Raw genomic sequence first — 20,934 nt, 5'->3', positions numbered from 1 at the left:
CTCAGCCCTTCCGGCTATCCTGCTGCTCCTAAGGGGATAAAAAACACCTGAGATGTATTTGTGGCGCTACCAGCCCAGCAACGAAAAGACTCACTAAAAGACCAAGACCTATTCACAGAACTATAGAACACACTCCCTCTCCTAACACTTCAACACATTACTAAATACTAATTTACTGCAGTTCTTTTTGCCCAGTATATAATGTTCAGTTTTCAACAAAAAAATCGTAATTCTTATTAAAAGGGAAAAAAGAAAAAATTGAACAGACAGAACAAGCATCAGAACCAGATTTAGATATGGCAACAATGTTGGAATTATCAGACCAGGAATTAGAAACAACCATGATTAATATGCTAAGGACTCATATGGAAAAAACAGGCAACATGCAAGAACAGACAGAAAATATAACCAGAAAGATTCTAAGAAAGACCCAAAAAGAATCACTGGAGATCAAAAACACTGTAGCAGAAACAATTGTCTTCAATGGGCTCATTAGTAGACTGGACAGAGTTGGAGAAAAAATCTCTGCATTTATGAAATGTCCATAGAAATTTCCAAACTGAAAAGCAAAGAAAGAAGAAAAAGACTGAGGGGCTGGGGGTAATAGAATACAATATTCAAGAACTGCGGGACAACTACAAAAGGTATACCATATGCAGGGCTTCCCTGGTGGCTCAGCTGGTAAAGAATCCGCCTGCAATGCGGGAGATCTGGGTTTGATCCCTGGGTTGGGAAGATCCCCTGGAGAAGGAACAGCTACCCACTCCAGTATTCTGGCCTGGAGAGTTTCATGAACTGTACAGTCCATGGGGTCACAAAGAATCAGACATGACTGGGCAACTTTCGCCTTTCACTTTCATACCATACGCATAACGGGAATTCTAGAAAGAAAAGAAAAAGAACTACTTGAAACATATTCTAATTTGAAAAAAATTCTAAGTTATTAGAGTTTTTTTCAAATTAGAATCAGATACCAAACCACAGACCCAAGAACCTCAGAGAAGAGCAAGCAGAAAAAATGAATTGAGAGGGGAAAACCTACCAATCTAGAACTCTGTACCCTGCAAAATTATCCTTCAAAAGTAAAGGAGAAATAAAAACTTTCTCAGACAAACAGAACTTTAGGGAATTCATTTACCTAGAGACCTACTTTGTAAGAAAAGATATTCTTTCAGAGAAAAGGAAAATGACACAGGTAAGAAACTCAGATCTACATCTTTAAAAAAGGAAGTGTATTAGAGAAGGAATAAATGAATATCAAAAAAACCCACTTTCCATTTTTCTTATTCTTAATTGATCAGACAGCAATTTGTTCAAAATAACAACAATGTATTTAATAATTTTATATATATGTGTATATGTGTGTGAAACAAATGACAGCAGTAATGTAAGGTACAGAAGGAAGGAATTAGGAATATTTGTCCCACTCAATTCTGCTGTGAACCTAAAACAGCTATAAAAATAAAGTCTATCTTTTTAAAAAAAAAAAAAAAAAGGCAAAGCTGCTTCAGGTTCAGTTCAGTTCAGCCGCTCAGTCGTGTTCGACTCTTTGTGACCCCATAATCACAGCACACCAGGCCTCCCTGTCCATCACCAACTCCCGGAGTTCACTCAAACTCATGTCCATCAAGTCGGTGATGCCATCCAGCCATCTCAATCTGTCAGCCCCGTCTCCTCCCACCCCCAATCCCTCCCAGCATCAGACACTTTTCCAGTGAGTCAACTCATCGCATGAGGTGGCCAAAGTATTGGAGTTTCAGCTTTAGCATCAGTCCTTCCAATGAACACCCAGGGTTGATCTCCTTTAGAATGGACTAGTTCGATCTCCTTGCAGTCCAAGGGACTCTCAAGAGTCTTCTCCAGCACCACAGTTCAAAAGCATCAATTCTTCAGCGATCAGCTTTCTTCACAGTCCAACTCTCATATCCATACATAACCATGGGAAAAACCATAGCCTTGACTGCTGCTGCTGCTGCTGCTGCTAAGTCACTTCAGTCGTGTCCGACTCTGTGTGACCCCATAGACGGAGGCCCACCAGGCTCCCCCGTCCCTGGGATTCTCCAGGCAAGAACACTGGAGTGGGTTGCCATTTCCTTCTCCAATGTGTGAAAGTGAAAAGTGAAAGTGAAGTCGCTCAGTCGTGTCCGACCCTTAGCGACCCCACGGACTACAGCCTACCAGGCTCCTCCATCCGTGGGATTTTCTAGGCAAGAGTACTGGAGTGGCTTGCCATTGCCTTCTCCAATAGCCTTGACTAGACTGTTCTATAAACCCTGGTACTCATTTTTAGTGGTAAGACTGATACCAAATCTTCATTCTGTGCATTTCCCCAAAGGCAGCTAAATTATGCATCCAAAGGACAGAATAAGACAGAGAAACTGAAGAGTTTAAATGTCATTCCTAAAATGTCTCCAGTCAATGCAGTGGCCTTTCTGCAGAATGAGGCTCTCTGATGTGTCTTCTCCTCAATAGTTTTTCCTGGGTTTCAGCCTTAGAATCTGCTTTATGAGACTTTGTCCTTCTCCATGGAGTGCAGGGGTAAAAATAGTAATGGGCCCTAGCGAGCCTGGAAAGTGGCATTCATGGCACTTGGGGATGAACCACCGAAGCGGATTCAAATGAATGGAAGCTACTGAGCCCTGTGCTCAAGACCCTTGCACAGGTATGTGATGTTGGACAGATACAATAGCTGATCTCGTCACCAGAAATTCCATTTCTGTAAATCCAAACTCATCATTCAACATGAGGGGAGGAGAAAAATCCTTGGGGGAGCGGGGAAGGAATCCACTGGTATTTTCCTCCAAAATCAAAGTATCCTCTCTACCCAAAGTAGATACAGAGGTTTTACTACTCTGTGTTTTGAGTTTGATTATCTAAGAGCATTATTTGGTCCAGGTGAGGGGACAAAGTTGAGTTACAACATTTTAACACTGTTAAATTAATATCAATTTACATCCCTTAGTACAAGTGCAACACAAGACTGGTATGCTCTGCTTTCAAATATATGTAATCCAGACATGGCATAAATATACAAAATATCTCTCTAAATAGACTCTAGTATTCTAGCTACTGGAAGAAACTTAAGGTTTATTCTCTGTATCAGAAAGATTATGTAACCTAGAAAAATTCCAAGTAAAGTCTACAAAAGAGATTGAAAATTTATCAGTTAATTTTAACTTTACAATTTTTCACATTAATTTATTATATAGTATATAATTTAAAACAAAACTGAACCCTTTACAAGTCTGTTGTTTTTCAAGATGATTCTGACTTCAAAATTCCCAGAAACTTTACACAGCTAGAAGAGAGCTGCCAACAGAAAGCATCATGGGGGTAATGAATGTCACATAAGCCATCAAGAGTTGTATCTTCACTGGAGAGGTGAGGGAATGTCATTTCCAGGACTAAAATATGTAACATGAATACAGACTCTCACTTTATTAAGCTGCATAAAACAATATGAAGAAATTAGGTTGATATGGTAAAGGGCACCTTCTAAAAGTTTGAATGTCATAGATACCAGGTTTAATAAAGAACAATATTTAGAGGCTACTTCTTCTAAGACAGTTACTCCTTAAAGGGGGGTGGGCACCAACCAGTAAAAGAAAGGCATAAACTTTTTATCTAAAGAGCAGCTATTAGAATGGAGAACATCAAGACTGCTAGCAGACTAGAGACTTCATGATGTACAGAAAAAAGAAAATTCCTGAAGAAGAATAAAACATTCTCCAGATTATCTGGAGGATATGATATAAACAGTTTCTATTATTAGAATGAATAATATTTAACACTGGGGCCTGAAAACCTCCACCCTTAACCCAGCTGCCTAAAAATTAGACTATTAGGTAAACTCCTGGACTACCTCATTTTGGACTCTTTCCAAACATAAAAAATAATTGGGGTACACATATTAACTAGTCAGTTTGGTTTCGCTTGTTTTGTTTTTGTTTGGATAGTTAACCTGGCTTAGTAACCTAGGGTTACCTAAAAGCACTTAACAGTAAAACTGCTAAATTTAACTAGCTGTGTAATATATTCTGCAAAGACTTTTTTATCAGCATCATATTTAAAAGCCAAAAGGATACCTAAAGTATTCTCTAGGAAACGCGTTTACTGTTTGATAAATATCTCCCATGGCTTCATAAAAGCCAAGTTACAGGCTCATTCATATAAGAGAAATCTTTCTTCAGCAACAATTATCACTAACTTTACAATTATGTAGCCTATTTGCCCTCTTAATTTGGCTTATGGGTTCTATCTTGGCTTTGAATTAAAAGAATATAAACGTATTTACTTGATACTGAAGAATTAAATATATGTGGTTACAACTCCACTTTCCAGTAGTATGGACATCTGCGATTCATCAAAAATCATGAAAACCAGTACTAGGTTGTTATGTTCACTAGTTTCCATACAAATGTAATTTTATTGCTGTATCTGGCATGACACCCATTTGCAATGCTTTCTGGAAAATAATTTTTAAATGGAGTGACGGGTAGAAGATAGGGTTTAATTAGGAAATAACTAATGTAAGTAAACACTGACTTTTCAAGATACCAAAATTTCTTACGCCAATAAAATAAAAATATCTCAAATGTCAATCAGACTAGATAGCAGTCATTTTATACAAATTTATTACAATCCCAAGCATGTAACTTCTAAGATTATGTAAGGAAAAAAACAATACATTTTCCAAAATATTCACAAACTCCTAATCTAGTATGTATATTTAATCTGAATCCAGCTTCCCCTAACAAAAATACTTAGAAATGTTCACTTTCAATAAAGCTAAACAGAAGGGATAAATTTTCATCCTTTACAAGATGTAATTACATACAAAGGTGGCTAATTAAGACAACATTTAGAATTGAGTCATAAAAACTAAGTGAACCAGATCTATATTAGGTCATAAATCACTCCATGATCCTTGAAGTTACTTATATAATCCTACCTATAATTAAAAGAAGTCATTAGCACAGATATTACTAAGTATGAATAATGCCAAACTATCATGCACATATATTCCCAAGAAGAAAAGGTAATATTTAAAAACATAAAAGTTAGAGTTTCTATTTCTGGTAGTTTGTTAAGAACATAACCAGAAAACCTTCCTTTTCCTAGAATCAGTGGCGAGTCTTTTGATTTATACATTGCTATGGTCTGAATGTTTATGTTTCTTCAAAATTCCTATGTTGAAATCCTCAAAGATGATACTACTAGAATGTGGGGCCTCTGGGAGGTGCTTAGTTTTAAGGGCAGAGCTATCAGGAGTGGGATTAGTGCCTTATAAAAGAGAGATCCCCTAGGCTCTTCCACCACATGAGGACACAGAAGGAAGGCGCATGAACCAGGAGGAGGGCCCTCACCAGAAGGGGACCAAGCTGGCACCTTGACGTTGGACTTTCCAGCCTCCAGAACTATAAGCAGCAAAATCTGTTGTTACAAGCTTCTCAGTTATTGAGTAGCTTATGGTGTGTTATAGTAGGTCAAATGGATTTGATACATATGTGTGTGTGTATATATCAGTTCAGTTCAGTTGCTCAGTCATGTCCGACTCTCCGTGACCGCATGAATCACAGCACGCCAGGCCTCCCTGTCCATCACCAACTCCCGGAGTTCAAACTCATGTCCACAGAGTCGGTGATGCCATCCAGCCATCTCATTCTCGATCGTCCCCTTCTCCTCCCGCCCCCAACCTTTCCCAGCATCAGTCTTTTCCAGTGAGTCAACTCGTCGCATGAGGTGGCCAAAGTACTGCAGTTTCAGCTTTAGCATCAGTCCTTCCAATGAACACCCAGGATCTATCTCCCCTAGAATGGACTGGTTGGATCTCCTTGCAGTACAAGGGACTCTGAAGAGTCTTCTCCAACACCACAAAATACATAAACACTACTTTAAATGTACAACTAAGGTATGAAAGCAGGGGAAATCAAATCTCTAAAGAGCCAAAAGTTAAAAGGGAAGTAAAAAGAAGTACTGAGCAACTAAACAGCAACAACAAAGCAGTACACGCTTGATGCTACAGCCACCCTGAAGGATATTCTCAACTCAGAAACTTCTGTTTCAACGGCAAAGCAGGAAAATAAGGCCGTGACACACAATCAAGTACAAAAACCTGCCACTGGTAGAAGGAGGCAAAGAAATTTTCCGCCTTGGCCTAAGCTCTGAAAAAGGTGGGAAAAACCACCATAAACTCTGTAATCACAATGCCTTCACATAGGTTTAAGTGTCTGAATTTATTCTATCTACACTGTATGGGAACTCCTAACTCCAAAATTAAATACAAAAAGTCATCTCTGCTTGAACTGGGTGGTAATACAGGTATATACGTACATCAAAACAGCATAGAAAACCTGTGCATTTTAGTACATGTAAGTTATAATTCAGTTTAAAAATAAAGTGGTCCCTGGAAACACCTGTAGTGTGCGTGGCAAAAACAAACCTCTCCAGAGGAAGGCAGGTTTGTTTTTCATGATCTGAAGCCACTCAGGATTCACACAAACAACCCCTCTGAAGATCAACTCATAATTTAAAACTATAAAACACCTAAGGAAACAGTTCACCTTAAGAATCAGGAAATATAACAAAGAACAGAAGTAGATTTCTAAGAACTTCAGTCAACTGAATAATCTGGATAGAGACTGTAACTATTTTAAATTACCAAAACACATAAAAGGCTAAAACACATGCAACAGACATCATAAAAAAAGTAGCAGACATCCTTAACAGAACAACAAGTGATAATCTGTGGATGTTAAAATAATAAGTAGACAAGGAACTGGATATTGGCATTGTACAAAAGGATCATTCCACAGATTACTTGAAGGATATAAAAGGAAAAGCTCAATATAATAAAAATACAAACTTTCATCATCTATTGAGCCATCTTAACATCGTTATAGGTAGAACAAAATACTATGCACTTTCTGATGTGATAAATATAAAGTACTCAATACTACCTATGAAGCACTTGTGCCAAGACACTGAATTCACTAACCAAGTCTCCTATCATAAATTTTAATTTTTACAAGAAACGTAAAGGAGCAAAAATAAATCAAACAGCCCAAGTATCTCTTCAGTTCAGTTCAGTCACTCAGTCGTGTCCAACTCTTTGCGACCCCACGAATCGCAGCACGCCAGGCCTCCCTGTCCATCACCAACTCCCGGAGTCCACCCAAACTCATGTCCATCGAGTCGGTGATGCCATCCAGCCATCTCATCCTCTGTCGTCCCCTTCTCCTCCTGCCCCCAATCCCTCCCAGCATCAGGGTCTTTTCCAGTGAGTCCACTCTTCACATGAGGTACCCAAAGTATTGGACTTTCAGCTTCAGCATCAGTATCTCTTCAGTTCAGTTGCTCAGTCGTGTCCAACTCTTTGCGACCCCATGAATCACAGCACGCCAGGCCTCCCTGTCCATCACCAACTCCTGGAGTTCACTCAAACTCATGTCCATAAAGTCGGTCATGCCATCCAGCCATCTCATTCTCTGTCGTCCCCGTCTCCTCCCACCCCCAATCCCTCCCAGCATCAGGGTCTTTTCCAGTGAGTCAACTCATCGCATGAGGTGGCCAAAGTATTGGAGTTTCAGCTTTAGCATCAGTCCTTCCAATGAACACCCAGGACAGATCTCCTTTAGAATGGACTGGTTGGATCTCCTTGCAGTATAAGGGACTCTCAGTATCTCTTCCATTCCGTTCCGTTCCGTTCTGTCGCTCAGTCGTGTCCGACTCTTTGTGACCCCGTGGACTGTAGCCTACCAGGCTTCTCCGTCCATGGGATTCTCCAGGCAAGAATACTGGAGTGGGTTACCGTTTCCTTCTCCAGGGGATCTTCCCGACCCAGGGATCGAACCCAGGTCTCCCGCATTGCAGGCAGACGCTTTAACCTCTGAGCCACCAGGGATCTCTTAGAAAACCCCAAATCCGTAATATTCTACAACTATAGAACCTTCTCAATAAAAGCATGAGAAAAAAACAGATAGGGAGGGACTATTCCAGAGAAACTTAAGAGACATCATCAAGTCCAATCTGTGAACCTTGTTTTAAATCCTAATTCAAGTATACCAACTATAAAATAGCATTTCTGAGGCTATGACAGATACCAGAATATGGACTGAGTCACCTATAATATTAGAAACTTGTTCCTTTTGAGTGTGTGGAAGAAGATAGTATTGTGGTTATCGAGGAAAATATCCACTCTTCAGAGTGAGATGTCACTGTGTGGATTTGCTTCAAAACACCTCAGCTAACAAAATAGGACAGTAGCTGAATACATTATGCTATAACCACACAATGGAACACTAGGCAGTCGCCAAAAAAAAAAGAAGATCCCTACCAAATGATATGGAGTGATATTCAGGATACATTGTTAGCTAAAAAAGAAAGTGCAAGAGAGCATCTTTAGTATGTTCCTCTTTCATGTAAAAAAAAATAAAAATATTTATATGTACCAGTTTCTCTGTGAAAAAAGGAATTCAATTAGATAAAACTATAAATAAATAATAATAAGATATCCTAGGGGGTAAATGGGGAAGGACAAGCTGGAAAGAAAGGGGAAATGGGACCATCGCAGAAAGATCAGGAGGAAGGACACTACTGAGTAAAGCTCTGTGTGTTATTTCTAACTCTAGGAAACAAGGCAACTGCTTCACACAACTCAAACATAAACTGATAATTAAAATCAACCAGGATACAGGCAGATATTCCAAACGGAACACAAACAGTAATATATTACAAATGCCACACTGCAACTGATGCGAAAGAAAAATTACCTAAATACATTTGGAAGACAGCATTCTGACTGACAGGATTTTCACAGTAGTGTATTCCTGTGAATACACTTTTTTCCAGACAAAAAGTTTGTTCCTCACAAGAGTACAGGTTGGCAATTCTGAAATTTGTACACTAGGATTGAGGAAATAAGAAAATACATTGTGGACAGTGAGAACCCTGTTTTTCACTATCATAAACTGGAATAACAAAGAAAAGGTGTTGGGGAGAAAGGGGAGACGACTATAACATAATATTGTAAGTGGTGGGTTGGAAATGGAGATAAACACAAGCTCATTGTTTTAATATGTAGATACAGATATACACACACGAACTAGGTGTATATATATATACACATGTATTTCTTACATCTCTCAACTATTCACTGCAATGAAAATCCACTGTGAATACACCCAGCTCCCAGATCTCAGTTTCTCAATACCATCTTCCAATAAAGGAGACAGAGCTCCTCGGACAAAGGGTTGAGTCAAAGGGTGAAGCAAAAGGACAAGACGAATGTGGAACATCTTGTGCTTTGCTGATAGTAAATAAGTGTTTAAAAATGATGAGGGCCTGTCAAAAGAACACAGGAGCAAACTTGAAGGAACTCCCAATGGCAAAATCTAGGACAACCTGAGCAAGAAATAATGACAGTAATGGATTATAACTTATAGAATAAACAAATGCCCCTGAGTCCATACTCATATAAATTATTGGATAAATGCCTAAGTAGGAAAGACAGGACAGTTCTTCCTTAAGGTGGAATTCTAACTAATAATACATGTTTAAGAGGAACAATGGAACTACAAATCTCACCATTTGGCAGAAAACCACAGTATTAATTGTTGCAGGCAAAAACCAACTAAGGTTGCTTAAAAGTAATGTAAGAAGTGGACTTCTCAGGTGGCTCAGTACTAAAGAATCCGCCTACCAACACAGGAGATTTTGGAGATGTGGGTTCGAGCTTATGTTGGTTCAATCTCTGGGTTGGGAAGATCCCTTGGAGGAGGAAATGACAACCCACTCCAGTATCCTTCCCTAGAAAATTCCATGTATAGGGGAGCCTGGCGGGCTACGGTTTATGGGGTCACAAAGAGTCAGACACGACTGAGGATGCAGGCTGTAGCTATATGACAAGAATCAAGATAGCTGCACAGTTTCAGGCAGTTATTATAAGGGGGGAAAATGTAAACACACACACACAAAACCTGGCAGAGAAAGCCATAATAAGCAAGTGATCAAATAATACATCACCAGTATCCACACCACATACCTGCTGATACGATGCCCTGAGGAGAGAACATGACCTCTGCTATGCCAAAAACATATAACAGGAAAACCTCAGACAAATCCTAAAGGAGGGACATTTTGCAAACTGATCGGCCAGTAACCTTCAAAAGGTCATGCTTATGAAGACAAAGACTGGTTAAATGCCCCAGATTAGGAAAGACTAAGGAAATAACAACTAAATGCAACACGGGACCCTCGACCACAAAACAGACCCTCGTGGGAAAATCAGAGAAATTCAAATACGGTCTAGAGATTAGTTAACCATATTGTATCAACATTAATTTCCTGATCTAGATAACTCTTCTATAATTAATATTAAGGGAAGCAAGGTAAAGATTATGGGTTTCCTAAGTGGCTCAGGGATAAAGAATCCACCTGTCAATGCAGAAGCCACAGGAGATTCAAGTTCGATTCCTGGGTCAGGATGATCCCCTGGAGAAGAAATGACAACCCACTCCAGTACTCCTGCCAGGAAAATCCCAAGGGCAGAGAGGCCTGGCAGGCTACAGCCCATGAAGGTCACAGAGAGTTAGACAAGACTGAAGGACTGTGCATGCAGGTAAAAGTTATACAAGAACTATTATTGTAACATCTTTTAAGTCTAGTATTATTGATACAATAATTCTTCTTTTATGTAGGGTAACATGATCTCATAGTAAGTTTTGAAGGGCATAAATTCTACAAAAGCAAAATACAATCACTGATACTAAGCTTCAAAATTAGGCACAGCTGAACAAAGAATTATCTAGAAGGCAGGTGCAAAAAATAACCACAAGCCCAGACAGAGAAAGTGAGAGAAGATACGAAAGCAAGATTAAGGGGCATGGAGCATAAAATCAGGTGGTCCACATACATCAAACAGGAATTCCAAAGAAGACTAACGAGAATAAAGGAAAAGTAAGAAAATGATGGATAACTTTCTAGAATAAAGAACAATGATGATTATATTCTAGAAACAAGGGTTCTAAGCAGGATAAATAAAACACAGCTGCATCTGGACACAAAGTGAACAAAGCTGCAAAGTACCAAAAATTTAGGAGTGCTAAAGGGTTGCTTTTAAGAAACCAGAAAAAAATTAATTACAAAGCAACAATAATTAGAAAACAGACTTCTCACAGCAACAATTAAGTCATAATACCCTCGAAAGACTGAGTGAAAATAATAATCACAGAGAATTCTATAATCAAATAATTATCTTTCCAAGAATGAGGACAAAATAAATATATTTGCAGACAAACTCCAGGAGCTTACCATTAACAGACTTCTGCTGAAATATTAAAGAACATACTGCAAGCAGAAGGAAGCTAAAACCAACTGGATTAAGTGGGATGCAGAAAAATAGTAAAATAAGAAATCAGCACAGTGAGTAATTCTAAAAACACAGAATTTATAAAATCCTCTTTTAAATAAAACAACCAGGTTGCATTTTTTAAGTAATTCAATGTGCAAAAAAAGAAAAAAAAAAAAAAAAACCATAGCTTCAGCAGAACACTTTTCATGGAAAAAAAAAGGACCAAATGTGGAATTGGAAAATCTCAACCAAGAATCTGACTTTCTCTTATTTTAGCCAAAGGACTAGGTTTGTTCAGCCAAAAAGTGAAGGTCATTTATCAAGAAGATCCTTAAAATTCCCTACCACTCCCAGGATTTAATTGGCAGAAAACAGGCTTCCCCAATTGACCAAGAGGACACCTTTCAAAATTGTACGTTATTGAGAGTTCAGACAGAGCAAGAGCTTTCATACATACACAGAACCAGTGCTTCAGGATGTGGAGCTTTATGGATAATCGGCTATCTGCTTCCATGCAAAAGCTGTGGGAATGTATATGATCTCAGGGAAAGAATAAATGATATACTTTTAAACTTAAGAATTATTAAGAAAGGAAAAGGGTGGTCCACAAGAGGTAGGAAAGCCAACAGTATAAAAATCAGAAAATCTTCGGAAGAATGTCTAAAAGGAATATGGTATCAATATCAAATGCTACCAAAAAAAATACTAAAGACAATCATTTCATTTCTACTTCTCAAATTAGCTGTCACATACTCCTCCTTCCAAAATCTTAAAGAGTCAATAACACAAGTATCAGGTGTGATCAAACTAATTTGCTAAAATTTCTAAAGAGCCAATCACACTGAAATATAGCAAGGACATACAAGAGCACCAAAATGCAGAGAACTCAGTTAAAGGTATCCTGTATTCATTACTCTCATAAAATATCATTCTTCTCTTGCTAGGATAAATCAAAAGGTCAATGTGCAAGCAAGGAAAGCTTTTATTTATTGATAAAAGGCAAAGAAAGCTATTAAGAGACTAGGCTACTTAGAGTCATTTAGTCATACTGCAAATACTCCCTTTTAATATTCCCTCAATAAAAGTAGGTCTGGAGATAAAGAACATAAAAACGGTAAACCACACAATCAAAACTCAATGGGATGTGCTATGTATCACTAGATATAAAGGAATAAAAGCTGAATAACACTCATAAGAGGAAAGATAGACACTAACATTTGAGCATACATACAATTAAATACACACATTTATTTATTTACTCTTAAAAAAATTTTTTTACCTTCCATGGGCCTTGATTTCTATCCCAGAGGCTAGTAAACCTATAATACAGGTTTCCTCGATTAGTGACTTTCCAACACTTTTTAGATAATTTCAAAAACACCTATCTCTAAGCATATCTAAATATATATACCAAACATATCTAAATATATATAACCTGCCTGAAAGTAATGGGCCACATTTTCCATTCTTCATACAAAACATATCCTTTGATATTTTAAAGTACTTTTCAGTTTACATCAAGTGGAACTGGAAAAAAGGTTTAAGCTAGTTTTAGAGTTGAAACAGCCCTAAAAAAGGAGGCTGAATATGACAGCACGTGCAATAAGGGCAGTAGAAACAAAATCTAAAAAATCTGAGAAACCCAATTTTAAGTATAAAATATCTAAATTAGACTGAATGTGTAACTGTAAAATACAATTTTAAAAATGAAGAGTACTTTCTTTAAATGTCTGGCTTTTAAAGCTTAAAATGTCTTTAAAATGAGATAGAGTACTTTTTTAAAATGTCTGGCTTTTAAAGCTCAAAATTGAAAGGAACTCATTTTAGAAATGAGGAAACTGACATCCAAGAAAACAAAGTAACTTGCTTGGTAATTAACAAAGCTAGATGTGACATGAAACATGCTCCAATAAGTGTATCTTTAAAATATGATTTTCATAACTTCTAATGAAAAGACTAAAAATCTTAAACATGTTTCAAATTAACAACTGCAATCAAAGCCATACTGATTTTTTTTTGCAGTATTTTTCCATTTATTTGTGTCTTCTTCAATTTCTTTTATCAACGTCTTTTTTTTTTTTTAAAAACAATTTTAGAAAGCCATACTGATTTAGAATTCACAAGACCACACTGAAGTTTACATTGCTTAGAAAACAAATGTCCCTCACAAGGATAATTAATAAGAGGATTATAAAAGAAATATTTACTGAAATTTTTACTGAACATCTACTATGTGGCAGCAACTATTTTAGTCATCTGGGATATACCAGTATAGAAAATACTTTTAAACATACTCACGTTATGACAATTACACATACTTAACTGACAGGGAAATTATAAATCATTCTCTTTCCAGTGAACTAGTTCTGCAGCTCCTCAACATCTCTAAGATTAGAACAGTCACTGTGGATCAGATTCAGGAGCTCCACCATCAGGAGGAGCCACATAAGAATCCCCTCTCACCATAAAGCAAGGACACTGCTTTCTGTAACTACGATTGTTCACTTCTGGAACCATTTCCATACACGTTTTTCCCGTTCCTTATTCGGAATTCTACACTGCCAGTCACTCAAAAGAAAGAAAGAAGAAAAAAAAATCTCAGGCTAATAGAAGCCAAATTTAGAGAGGGAAATAAAAATCTTCTTCAGTCTAGGCTAAATGAACTGACTGCACAAAGAACTCCATACATCCGAAAGCACACAGATGTCTGCACCAGTTCCCAGGGCTCAAACAATGCCAGTCATTCAAGAGCTTTCCCTTTACATAAGCTGATGTGAGAGCGCTCAGTCAGCTCTTCTGAACCTCATAACCCAGGATCCTGGAACTCTGATAAAGTCACCATTTTCCTCAGCTCTGTTTTCATGTACTTTCTCTGGTAAGCAAAGTTCATTTTTCTCCTAAAAAATAAATCTGGAAATCATGTCTCCTGTTTGCTATTAACTGATATGAGTGATATATTTCAATCCAAAATTACTCTTCCATTAAAACTAAAAGTGTTAACACAAATCTAAGATCAATACTGAAAAAACTGTTTGAAAAAATATATTTTTAAATGCAGAAGTTTAAAATATAATTTTAAACATGCTTCACCATGCTAAGTATGAAATGACACCATTTGGCTACACTCTATCTGCTTCCAGTTGCACAATGTAAAAAACAGCCATATCACACAAAGTAACTTTTCAAAAATTAAACTTTCGGAGAACTGCCAAAGAGTTGAAAAAGTGAATTGACACATGAACACTCACACATATGAAACACTAACTACAGACATCAAAAATAATGAAAGGTATTTGACTGTTTGACCAAAACCCCATTTAGGCCTCAGGAAAAATATTTTTCAATGAATGTCTCTCAGAAGCTTAAATAACAATACTGTCACCTTCAAAGTACATTACTATTGATTCTTCCAATAATATCCTTTACTTGCTGAGTCTGGCAAATTCGAGATTCAAACATTAGTAAATATTTAAGCCACAGAAATGCTAATGTACTTTTTCATCACATGGGAAACTTACTTCCTAAGACATTTATCAGACCTGCCAGCAAGAAGTAAAGTTCAAGTTTTAAGGGACAAAATTAGAATGACTCATTTAGTTATTAAATTATTAGATCCTGAATAGTCAAAAGAGTTCCCTATAAATTTACCTTAACTATGTACTATCCTTAAGAGATTTGTGGCTCTTCTAATTTAACACTCTTTCCCTCTTCACATACACACTACATAATGCAAATAAACATGCTCTGAAGAAGGAAAAGTTCTCTCCTTTCTCTCCTTAAACAGTAAATCCTTAAAGATATTCCCCATTTCTCCCCAAGAAGAACACAAAAAAGCAGAGCTCTGAACATACTAACCATTTAATAGGTATTTGGGAAAATTTCCCTCATCCTTAGAGTTATAAGACTGAATTTGTCAAAAAGGAGAAGGGGAGAACTATTTATCTTTTCATCAAAGTATTACTTCCTAATAAGCATGGAAAGCAACAAAACCCTGTATGTTCTACAAAGCAGTAACCTCAGAGACATTTCAACACTCCCTGAGACTTAACAAACTCTGTTGGCAAAACAGATTCCATTTCTCAGAAACACCTCACAAGTTCTCAAGAACCAGATTCTTCAATCAGGACAGTTCACCATACATTCAACATCTATGACCTTCTCCTTGGAACACACAACCCTGTTTCCTACCACAAGAGTCAGTATAATATTTTCTGATGCTTTATTAAAAGAACATCTGACTTTAGCAGACACCTCTTAATACTTCTCTAAAAATATATTTTTATATATTATATAAAAATACATATATGCTTTCCAGAACTTCTCACTTTAAAATTTCACTCACTATTGCCCATGTTATCTTTTATAGTCAGACAAAGCTTTTCATTTTCCTGTAATATGGCATTGTCTTAAGACTTTGTCACCAAAAGGACCTGATATCGAGACAAAAGAGCATGTATAAACTTTTCATTTTTTCCCAAATTTTAACTTATTACATAATGTTAATCCATTCCCTCCTATAAATGAGTTTTAAAGCATTCCAATATATTTCAAAGTCAAAGAAGAAGTACTAAAAGAGTTAATCACAGGTATTTATCTTTAGATTTTAACCAATTAATAGTAGTTCATTTCAGGTTCACATTTTATTATCTACACCTGGCCATGACAGACTGGCATGACGTGTTCAACAGAGACACAGCAAGGAATCGTATAGGCAGGACTGAAACATGGGAAGCGAGAAGCACCTGGGGACCAGTTCACATTCTATACAGTAAGATTTGCCCACAGTTTCAAGTTTCTCTTACTAGAAAATAAACTGTATGATAAATACATGTTTAGTAAACTAGATATGAGTTAACAACTTATTTTTCATTCAACACTGAAATACTAAAAAATCAGCTTAAAAAAACACTGTATTACAAAATAATGGTGTATATAATAAAAGGTATAAGATTCAGAAGATTTGAGCTATCACATACCACCCTTGTTATCATTCCTTCTTCTCTGCCTTCTAATTATTCTCTCATAATTATAAAATATGCAGAAGATAACACAAGAACTATAAATATGGCTATCCCCTAAGTGATGCTAGAAACACAAAACTATTTATAGACACACCTTACTTTAATAACATGACCTAACTTTCCACATTCAAGTCAACTTCATAAAGAAGTCCAAAGAACCTAAAAGTGGGATCTAGTGTTTCTCTTCTCTCCGAAATGAGGGGTGTCTATGCTAATGGAAAGAAAACAGACAGGAGGAGATAAATAACCTTTGTACATTATGCAAAACTTACCCACTTGAAGGATCTAAGGCAATAGCTCTAGGTTGATCCAACTCTTGCCAAAATAAAACTTTTCGTAAAGATCCATCTAAATTAGAAACTTCAATACGATTAGTTTCAGAATCTGTCCAGTACAATTTTTCTCCAAGCCAATCACATGCCAGCCCATCAGGGGACAATAATCCAGAAACAACAACATTCTGTACACTCTCAGTTTTGTTGAACTCTATTCGTTTAATGGCTTCTTCGCTGACATCACTCCAGTATATCAAGCCATGACTAAACACAAAGTCCAACGCAGCTGCATCCTCCAAGCCTCCAACTACAATCGTAGCATTCTCTTTGCCATTTGCAGCATCAACCAATCGCAAGTCCCGTCTGTTTGCATAAAGCAACAAAGGGGCCGCTAGAACGAAAAGAGAAAAGTACATAAGTCAAAATGAACAAAATACACTGATTCCCATAAACTGAGTTTCAAATCAGCGATGGTAAGCAAATACTATCAAAAAGTAAATAAATGTATAGGAAACTATTGAAATCTTTTCACAAACAAAGCATTATTTCTGCAGCATTTAAAATACAAAAGACTTGTAAGAGGGGGAAATCAATTCTACCAGGACAGTCTTTTCTTACTAAAACTGTCTATCAGATAAAATAAAAAAGCTTGATCATTTCAAGAATTTGACAAGTATATGGAGCCAGTGGACCACTCATACTTTATTGAGGGGAGCCTGTAAAATGGTGCAGCATTTTTGGAAAGCAGTTTGGCAGTTTCTTAAGAGTAAATAAATAACCTACTATATAAGCCAGCCATTCCATGTCTAGATATTTACTTCAGAGAAATAAAAGTATACTGTCAGTACAAAGACCTATGAATAATGTTCATAGCAGCTGATTTGTAATAACTCAAGCTGGAACCAACCCAAATGTCATCAACAGACTAATGGATGAATAAACTGTGATATATCCACATGATAAAAAGTAATGAACTATTGGGACTTCCCTGGCTGTTCAGTAATTAATACTCTGAGCCTCCACTGAAGGGAGGCTGGGTTCAATCCCTGGTGGAAAACTACTGATCAAACCCCACATACCGCACAGCATAGACCCCTCCTCACCCAAAAAATTAATGAACTATCTGTTCATGTAACTTGAGTGAATCTCAAAATAGTTATGTAGAATGAAAGAAGTCAGACAGAGAAAAGTGTATACTGCACACTCCATTTATACAAAATTTTAGAAAATTCAGATTAATCTATTGTGACAAAAAGCAGTTCAGTGGTTACCTGGAGGTGGGCAGAGAAGCTGGAAAAGAAAAGGAAGGAGGAACGATAAAGCGGCACGAGGAAACCTCTGTAGGTGATGACTATACTGCAGTGACTGATGATGGTTCCAGAAGTGTATACATACGTCAAAACTCACTCAACTTTACTCATGTGTAATTTACTGTATTATCAAGTATATCTTAATAAAACTGTTCAGTCTGGCAGATATCGTTCTTAATACAACTATTCTTTATTCCTTTATATTATTATTAGAATGATCTTCGAATAAGACTTAATACTAAAATTATACATAAGCCTATCCTAAGAGACAGTATTTAACTCTGAGAAAGCGGAAGCCATTAGGACTGAAGCTGTAAAAATGGTGTTTTTTTTACCCAAAATATTGGTCTGGGTCTTTTTTAAAGCACTTATTCCAAGTTTCTGACATTTATTTTCCTGGTATCAATAGTTATTAAAGATCCAGAGCATCAATACCCAACAGAAATTTCTACAATGACAGACGTGTTCTCGCCACTGTGCAATACAATAGCCACTGGCCACATGTGGCTATTACAACTAAAAATTAATTTTTTAACTTTACTTAATCTTAATTCATTTAAATTTAAGTAGACAAGTGGTCAAATGGACAGCACATATCTAGAGGCTAAGATGAAGAACACAAATGAGGCATCCAAACAAAAAGCCCAGGGTAATAATCTACATAGTCTTCTCACAATACTCACTAAAGGCCTGTCATCCAAAGCAAAGACCAACTACCACTGAAAACTAACCACACCCCATTTAAGAAATTAACCTTTGAAAAACTAAAGTGTTCAAAAAGAGTAAAGAAAAAAGTGATGTTTAAGCCAGTTTATGGGCTGTGTTGGCCAAACAGACTTATGAGGGCCACTATTTTCATCAGTAAGCACAACATGAACTTTCCTTCTGCTGCTAAGTCGCTTCAGTCGGGTCCAACTCTGTGAGACCCCATAGATGGCAGCCCACTAGGCTCCCCTGTCCCTGGGATTCTCCAGGCAAGAACACTGGAATGGGTTGCCATTTCCTTCCCCAATGCGTGAAAACATTGTGAAAAGTGAAAGCAAAGTCACTCAGTCATGTCTGACTCTTAGTGACCCCATGGACTGCAGCCTACCAGGCTCCTCTGTCCATGGGATTTTAGGCAAGAGTACTGGAGTGGCTTGCCATTGCCTTCTCCGGAACTTTCCTTCTAACTAAGTCTAAATCCAACTTTCTTAGTTAAAAACAAATGGGCGTATAGTTTTTTCAAAAAGTAACAGCCCTTTCTGCTTATTTGTGTACCTACAGCTGCTATTGGCAAATTAGTAACTTTCCATCACAGATTCACTTTAGGCTCATTTCAGCCCTTAATACGTCACACTGATTTATCAGTCAGCATTGTGTTCACTGCACTATCTAAAACTGAGTCCCTCATACTATGCGTCCATTATAAAAACCAGGAAAAAGGTCATATTAGTTAAGGATATAATGCTAAGTGAGAAGGAAATGACAACCCACTCCAGTGTTCTTGCCGGGAAAATCCCAGGGACCGGGGAGCCTGGTGGGCTTCCGTCTATGGGGTCGTGCAGAGTCGGACACGACTGAAGTGACTTAGCAGCAGCATAATGATGCTGCTGCTGCTGCTAAGTCACTTCAGTCGTGTCCGACTCTGTGTGACCCCATAGACGGCAGCCCACCAGGCTCCCCCGTCCCTGGGATTCTCCAGGCAAGAACACTGGAGTGGGTTGCCATTTAAGTGCTGCAAAAAGCTAATAGCCCCAAAACATTTACAATTTAAAATGCAAGGGTGGTAATCATCCGAAATTTATTGGGCACCTTTCTTTATGGTACTTTCCTTGGAAAACTATACAAAATCTGCACACGGCATTAAGTGGCAGCTAAATGTCTTTTATGACTTTCAAGTCAAACATTATCATTTCTACTAAACATCTGCTCTACAAAATCCAAAGAACCTTTCTGGTCATTTTAGGCCTCACAAGCCTTAAGAGTAACAAAAAAAAGGGAGGGGGGAAGGAGTGGACAAGTCAGTTTAAGTTATAAATACTGATTACAACTGAAGACTTCTAACGGACTATGCATAAACCTATATACACTATTAAAAAGAAATCCCAGAGTTTATCCTGTCCAAACATCCTTCTGATACTTGAATACTTTCTACAATATTGTCACCAATACCTATTTAGCAATACATTAAACGGGATACCTAAAAGGTATAATTTGATTTCCAATACTGTTTTAATCTGCCAAAGAAACACGCTGGATCCCCACACTTTCCCTGAGTTGTAGCATATATGCCATGCATTCAATATTTTCATTCCAAGGAGCTTACCTTCAGACTTTCTAATACCCAGACTCCGTAACTCAAATAATCACCACCGTATCTCTTTATTGAAGCCTGACAAGAGCTTAGAAATCCTTATTTTCCTTTATTAACTTCCTACCAATCTTTCTCTAGTGTCATTCTAACCTTTTTCTGCTTTCCTGAAGACAAATTCCATGCTCTGAATCCTTCATCCCACATCATCTCACAAAGTAATCTCAGTGAAGCAGGAAGTGAGGTAAATACGATACATTTCCAACACCTTAAACCTCTCAACAATCTCCTTACATCCCATCCATCCTCCTCTGTGTTGTCCTCAGTCTCAAATGAAAGCTTCCCTTCCTCCATTCTCTGTCTACACCTATATGTGAAACTAAAAGGCAGGTTAAGCATGATCAGAAGAATTAACACTGTATTATAAGGAGAACATTCTACATAGACAGGGATATGGTCAACATTTTTTTTCCAACTGGAAATAGACCTTTTAGGAAGCTCAGTGATCTCATCCTCTCATATACCCTCGTTTGAATGGTATATATCTATTGGTCATTCTGTGAAATCTTATTTCTTTTGTATAAAAAACAATATACATCATTTATATTCAATAAAATGCACATATACATATTTAAAGTGTAGAGCTCAATAAACTTTAATAAATGTATGCAACTGTGACAACCAC

General features: G+C 37.3%; 1 protein-coding gene across 2 annotated transcripts in view; it reads right to left on the bottom strand.

Annotated features, from left to right (window-relative positions):
• Nucleotides 1–20,934, bottom strand: part of LRP6 (LDL receptor related protein 6) — a 182,098-nt gene that overhangs the window by 144,732 nt on the left and 16,432 nt on the right. For both annotated transcript variants that reach the window (XM_055396305.2, XM_055396307.2), the window contains exon 2: nucleotides 16,644–17,037. In XM_055396305.2, coding sequence (XP_055252280.1) covers nucleotides 16,644–17,037 — 394 coding nt within the window. The remainder of the gene's footprint in view (nucleotides 1–16,643; nucleotides 17,038–20,934) is intronic.

This window comes from Moschus berezovskii, chromosome 6 (assembly GCF_049115385.1).
Source record: "Moschus berezovskii isolate FMDL1 chromosome 6, NW_MosBer_1.0, whole genome shotgun sequence".
Taxonomy (NCBI): domain Eukaryota; kingdom Metazoa; phylum Chordata; class Mammalia; order Artiodactyla; family Moschidae; genus Moschus; species Moschus berezovskii.
This window is presented reverse-complemented; position numbering and strand designations above follow the sequence as displayed.